The sequence below is a fragment of the Neltuma alba genome, unplaced genomic scaffold (genome assembly GCF_004799145.2).
Source record: "Neltuma alba isolate B1F8T4 unplaced genomic scaffold, ASM479914v2 tig00011304_pilon, whole genome shotgun sequence".
NCBI classification, from domain to species: domain Eukaryota; kingdom Viridiplantae; phylum Streptophyta; class Magnoliopsida; order Fabales; family Fabaceae; genus Neltuma; species Neltuma alba.
This window is the reverse complement of record NW_021636013.1, coordinates 1,358,509-1,365,627: the sequence shown is the minus strand read 5'-3', so window position 1 is coordinate 1,365,627 and position 7,119 is coordinate 1,358,509. Positions and strand designations below refer to the sequence as shown.

The following is a 7,119-nucleotide window of genomic DNA, read 5'->3' as shown; positions in this document are numbered from 1 at the left end:
TCATTTTAACAGCTTTCCTTTTCTACCATAGTAGTGGTTTTACGACGAGTGATAATGTTTTGAGGTTAAGGAGTTTTACACAAACATCTCAAAGAACTACTCCCAGAACACCTGGGGTGCAATTTGGGTGAGTCTGAATACATTTTTACACCTGTTTTGTTTGCACTGTATTGGTTTTGCTTTGTGTTTGAACCCAGCACACTAAATTTTTATGTGCTAGACTCTCTACGTGGTGGCGAGTATACAATAAAGCACCAAAAGAAGAAGAAAAAGTCTGATCCAACATTGAGGGGGCAGGAAATGATGGCAGAAACTTGTGTAAGTGCTATAATTAGTCTTTTATTTTTCTAGAGAACCATAGTATCCCCTGTGTGATTGTCATTTGAAATTGTGTAAAGGGCACACTTCATTGAAATACCAAGGAGAGTGAAGCCTGAGTTAGAGGTTTTGGCCAACCCAGATTCAAACAATGTCATCTTGCATCCCACAGTTCATGTTTCATAGAATACATGAGTCTTTGGTTCACTGTAAGTTATTTGTCATAAATTATCATCGAATATATGAGCCAACATTGTCATGTGTTGGTTTTTTAGTGACAATTGGGGGGTTCATGTCATCACATATCTAAGAGAGGGGCCCTACCCACAAGAGAAAGATGGATTTTAATTCACCATGCCTTATTATACAGCAATAGGTGTTGAATTATATGTTAATGACTTCATGCATCTATATGAACTTATTGAGAAAACTTATTATTGTCTTATAGGAGCAATACACATCTCTACAATATGAGCTGTTATGGTGGCTCATGACTCATAAAAGAAACATCAAGTCAAATGCTGTTGCCAAACACCTTGCCTAGATTAACACACAACGCAAGAGAAAGCGATGGCATTACAAATTTTGACATTGACCATGTAGTTTTTGCTAATAAGCATTGTTATTCATGTTATGAACACTTTGTGCTGACTTAAATCTTGTGCATACAAAAGATATTAGGGAATGTCTGTTTTGATGGAATTCATATTATCAGCACTTGTTTACTTTGATTATATGTATGATTGACCATAGAAATTAAGGAATTTGCAATAAGGATACAGAAATTAACACCAAATGTTCATCCATTTCCAAGTTAACAACCTACATTAACAATTAGCGCTTTGCATGAAGGATTAGACAATTTGCAAGAGAGACAATTACGTTAACAACAACAATTAGATCATTCAACGTGTTGTTCTTCACTTGAATAACGTGTACTCTTACATATGCAAGTGCCCTCCTTGACCTGAACAAGGTGTCCATTTGCAAGTAGAAATAGGAAATTTGCAACACTTATACATATATTCACAATAGGAATCAATCCATATACATATGCCCTCCTTGACCTGAACAGGGTGTCCACTTGCAATTGGGACTAGACAAATTACAAAAGACATACTTGGATTCACATATGGAATCAGTCCATTTACATGTGGATTGATTCACTTAAAGAATGTGTCCATGAGTGAACAAGTGTAACAGAGCCCATTTGCAAGTGGGACTAGTGTCACACCTTACTATCAGATCCACTTAGGATTTAACTAAAACCATTTTACACTACATTGGATGGTCTTGGGCTTAAAAATACATGAAAAAAAACTGATTTTCGGATTTTTACTGTTCATCGGGTAAAAATCCAGTTTTTCTGACCCAATTTCAAAAATCCATAACTTATTCCAAAAAAATCCAATTAGGGTGATTCAAAATTATATTTAAAGCTCTTTAAGTCCTCTTTCAAGGAAAAATAATTTCATGATCCATTTCCATATGAAAAAGCGTCAGGGTTTTGTGAAATGCAACACTATCCATTTGCCAAAAACCCTTTTTCCCAAATTCTGACCTTTAACTTTGAAAAATCATTACGAATCGTATACTTGGCCATTTTTAACGTATTAGATATCAAATTGAAGATCAGGATGTTATCTTTCATCATATCAAATTTTGTGATTAAACGCGTTCGGAAGAATAATCAAAAAGTTGCATGAACATGGCAGTATCAGTGTGCTTACAGCACTATTAGCTTAATATATACATAACCAAAAAGGGTCCACGAATTTTATGGCAAAACACCATACTTTAGCCTCCAATCTGCAGCTTGCTCATAGTAGTTCCAGGCCCTAAAATGTTAGATTATATTTGGGGGATGAAATTTTAAGAAATCCCAGTAGCAAGATCAATCAACCAAACATCATTATAAAGCATTTCAACATTAGCTATCATAGGAGAACTAATCTTTTATAATAGGCAACCTCAACATGCAAGGCTATGGCAACAAATGCAAGGAGCAACCATATCACAACATCATAGTTCAGCCATATAATAGCAGGCATACATGCCATAAATAACAATGCAAATTTAATATTAATGGCTAATTAGATCCCACTACCTTAATCCAATGCTTTTTGTTTTTCTTGTTGTTCCTTCTTGCTTCCACAAGTGCCAAACCCTAACATGGCAATCCATAAAAAGAGTAGCAAGAATCATCAACAATTTCTCATAAAATCAATAGCATAACTCAAGTAACTCCTAAGCCCCTTAAAGCTTCCATCTTTGTTCTTGAATTTTTAGAGTTGTTTTCCATAAACCCTAAAAATTCCCTCTCGACTCAACCCCACAACCCAAAATTTTCAACTTTGATTCTATGGCTTCCAACACTTGTTCTTTAGGTTTACCCTACACTATTCTTCATTTTGAACACAATGAAAGCCTCAAAACTTTGAAAAACACATCCTAGGGTTCAGTTTTGATCTTGGCCGAACCATACCTCTTGAAGTTCAACCATGAAAACTTTTCAAAACAACACTAAACCACTTGGATCTACTATACTTTGAAGTATCCTAGCAAGATCTAACAACCAAACTCCCTTCCCCTTTTATTATTCAGTTCGGCCAACCATTAAAGAGAGAGGGGACAGATTTTTCAATCATAAAAGAGAAGGAAAACAAGGCAAGAATTCACCTTGAATCCTTGATTGAATGACCAAAATTGATAGCTTTTCCTTGGTTCTCCTTCAAAACCTTCTCTTTTCTCTCTTCCTCTCACTTGCCTGAAACTTTGATCAGAAAAATGGGGAGGATGAGCTCATTAATGCTCACAAAATATCCCATCTACCCACATTAATGAGCAGCCAAGTGTCAAGTGCCTACTTAGTCTTGTATTTTCCCTTTTAATTAACTTAATGACAATTGAAATTAATTTCAAAAGTCAAGATCCTCTCCATTGGTAGCTTGACACTTGGAAAGTTCTAATTACCATCCATTAAAGGCTTGACAAGTGGCAACTTGTAGGCCAAGTAAAGTGTAAGACTCTGCTTCTTGCTTTATCGGTGCACTTTTACTCCGGGTTTTAACTTCTTTTCTATAATTACAATACTCTGGCCCCTATAATTATTTTCTGTCAGATCTATAAATTATTCTCTTCATTTTTATCTTTCTAATTTTCCCTCTTTGTCTCAAATTTAATTTTTCAATAATTAAATAAAAAGGAAACCTAATTTCCTTCTCTTTATTGATTTTTTCACTTTTCAAAAGAATTGGAAAAAATCCTAAATACTTGAGGGTCTTCTTTTAATTCCATAATCACTTATAATTCCTTGGGATATCATAGAACTTTTCTTGGGATTTTATTCTTCTTAAATATATTTATTTGAAATTTTCCAAATAAAGAACTTAAACTTACTTAAATTGCCCTTAAATTCCTTTGTAATTTCTCTAAGGGCAAATTGGTCATAAAACCAATTTTATAATCCCATATAATTCTCAAGGAACATTATCATTATTTTTCCTTAATTTTCTGAGACTCAAAATTATTTTTTCATAATTATTCTTGACTAATTTTTCTTAATTAGTCAAACTTTTCATAATTAGCCTAGAAAATTATAATAATTATTTTCCACCAAAATTCTTCTTTTTCTCCTTGTCATTTTTGACCTTTAAATATTTAGGAATATCCTTATCCCTAGTTGCCATATTACTGGATGTGACAACTAGACCATTTGTAATATAGATACATTTATTGACAACAACATATAGCCCATTTGCATGTGGATTAATTCACCTGAAAAATGTATCTAAGTATGGGAGAGTCCATTTGCAAGTAGGACTATAAAATTTACAACATAGATACATTTATTAACAACTACAAATAGTCCATTTGCATATGACCTACTCGTCCTTAATGAGTGAACAGGTGTGTGATGGCCCATTTGCAAGTAGGACTAGACAATTTACAAGACATATATAGGGATTCATAGCTATAAATAGTCCATTCACATGTGCCCTGCTTGACCTGAACAACGTGTCCATTTATAAGCAGGACAAGACAATTTGTAAAAGACATACCTGGATTCACATCCAGAATCAATGCATTTACATGTGAGCTGATTCACCTGAAGAATCTGTTTAAGTGAACAAGTGTGGCAAAGCCCATTTACAAGTGGGACTAGACCATTTGTAACATACATACATTTATTGACAACTACAGATAGTCAATTTGCATGTAGACTGGTTCACCTGAAGAATGTATCCGGGTGTGGGAGAGCCCATTTGCAAGTGAGATTAGACCATTTGCAACATATATACATATATTTACAACTACAAATAGTCTATTTGCATGTGGATAGATTACAACCTAACATAACCTGGGTTAGCTATAATCACTTATTGTCATGAAATATTTCAACTATTCACAGTACTATACAAAATATATTCCAACCCATTACCAAAAAATCAAAATGGGTTGCAATAGCTACTTTCCTAAGAACTCAATAAATACATAGTGGGGCTCATTTATATGCAAAAGTAGTTGTGTATTGAACAAAAAAAAAGACTATTTTTAGCAACAAAGTCATCCAGGGTTCGGGTTACTACAAGTCTTTTTAGTGTGACCAGCTTCACCATATCTTGAGTAATGATACAGTTTCTTCTACTGGAATTGTGATTTAATCCTCGTAACTTTAGGTCTTCTAGCACGGCGAGTTATCACTAGTGGTTGTAAGAAGATAGTGGATGAGTAATCTTCATATCGAAGTGAATCTGAACTAGGGATGTCATAGGTCTCAACTTGAATCATGAGTCTACCATAAATTTTCTTTTGCGCTGAGAGTAAAAAGCAATCCTTGACATATGCATATATATTACCATATACCTTCTTGATTGCAACACATGCATATGGGCAAGGTAGTCTTGACATTTGCCAACATTTGCTAGTGCATTCATGTAACACAAGATTTACCCGCACATCTAGGTTTTCCCATCTGACCCTGAAATTGCTCATTCCATAATCTTGCACATCTATTCTTTCTGATCTGATCACATGATCCATCAGCTTTTCCTTTATATTAGGTCCTACACCATTGCTCCAATTCCTCATGGCCTGTTTGCTGTTGTATATCTTTTTTGCTAATTTTTCCCTATGCTCATGTATCAAGACAGCTATGTTGTGCTTCCTCTTACCAACAAGCCAAGCATTAAAGGATTCAGCATTATTTGTTGTGATATTATCCCACCTCTTATAAAAAAATTTGCTTTGTGCCCAATGCTCAACGTCTCTATTTGTTTGAAGCCAGTATCCTAATTTTAGGCAAAATCCCATTAGCTTTTCCATACTGTGATCATAATCTCTGTCAAGTCTTGCGTACGCAATAGAATCAAGTAATTTTAGTGCAACTTCCTTCGTCTGTCTGCTGGTCCTCCTCTTTTCCCTGGCTATCTTCAAGAACTCAGCATTGTAGTTCTCCTTCACATGACGGTAGCAAAAAACATGTTGATCTCCTCCAAGCACAGCTTGCACTACACCTTTTATTGAGTTGTGCCTTTTTGATACTATTGTCACTTCTAATGATCTTGCAATATTCTTTAAGTTACCAAAAAACCATGCTCACTCATCGAGCGTCTCACCTCCAACAATTGCAATGCAAGTTGGAATAATTCATTATCTGCATCATACGCTTGTACTCACAATAACGTACCTTTATATGGACTACTCAAGTGGCATCCATCCACATATAATATAGGTATACCACCTTCCAAAAACCCTTTTACACAAAAACCATATGCAATAAATACAGCTTGAAATCTATTACCTGATGATGCAACCCACTTTGTTACCATTTCTGGATCACTTTCCATTAGCCTTTCACATATCCAAGAGCTTAACATATAAGACTCCTCTGGACAATCATGAATTTGTGCTAATGCTTTCTCTTTCGCCCTATATGCTTATTGGTACCCATACTCTCTTTCTAAATCCCGTCTAATGTTATTTGGAGATTTGTGTATGCAAGAAATCAACTCATCTACTATGACTGCTGAAGTAAGTTTGCACCTCTTTTTGTGAGGGACAACTAAATTGTCTTGTGCATAAATCTTCTCACAACTATGAATGCATTCTTGTCATCTATACCATATGCTGAAATTTCCTAAGGACAACCATCTACACAGCACTTCACAATTATCATATGCTTATCATTCTTTACATATCAGTAACTGATAACCTCTCAAAATTCCTACTGAGTTAAGTTGATTTAGTGCTCTTTTATTGGGTTTGACAGTCAATTTTGCAGGAAACAAAGCCTGAGGAGACTAAGCAATTGAGAAGAGCTGAAAAGAAGTCATCCGTCGTGGTATCTGGGAGAAAACGCCACGGCGGCTCAAATAGAGAGGGAGGAGTGCGTCTCTGTAAAAGGTGCCGCGGCGCCTTACTGAATCTGCCGCGGTGCCCAAGCTGTCTCAGAGGAAGCCTGTTCGGTATAATCCGCCGTGATCGATTATCACATGCACCGCGGTGCCTGAGCCTCGAAGGAAAGCCATTCTGTAATAGGCGCCGTGGCACTTGAAGGAATCCGCCGCGGCACCTAGCCCCTTCACAACTGTGCGTTTTACGTGGTAACTTAAAAAATTAGGGCATATAGAGGTGAATACTCGGTTTTTGAGGGAGACTTCGACCTGGGAGCAATTTGGGAGGCTGGCTCTACTAGGGTTTTGGAGCTTTGGAGGCTTGGAATCTTTGGGATTGAAGCTAGAAGAAATTCGAAGCTTGTAACTTGATTTTTCTGGGTTTTCTTCTTCTTCCCTTCTTGTT

At 36.0% G+C, this 7,119-nt stretch overlaps 1 protein-coding gene across 1 annotated transcript; it reads right to left on the bottom strand.

The window, feature by feature from the left end:
- Positions 1–1,152: 1,152 nt before the first annotated feature.
- Positions 1,153–6,149, bottom strand: LOC114711682 (uncharacterized). Its single transcript, XM_028896099.1, has 4 exons — positions 6,008–6,149; positions 5,272–5,873; positions 4,380–4,435; positions 1,153–1,285 (listed from the first exon to the last, which is right to left on the bottom strand). The coding sequence occupies exons 1-4, from the start codon at positions 6,147–6,149 to the stop codon at positions 1,153–1,155; spliced, it is 933 nt and encodes a 310-aa protein (XP_028751932.1).
- Between the last annotated feature and the right edge of the window lie 970 nt (positions 6,150–7,119).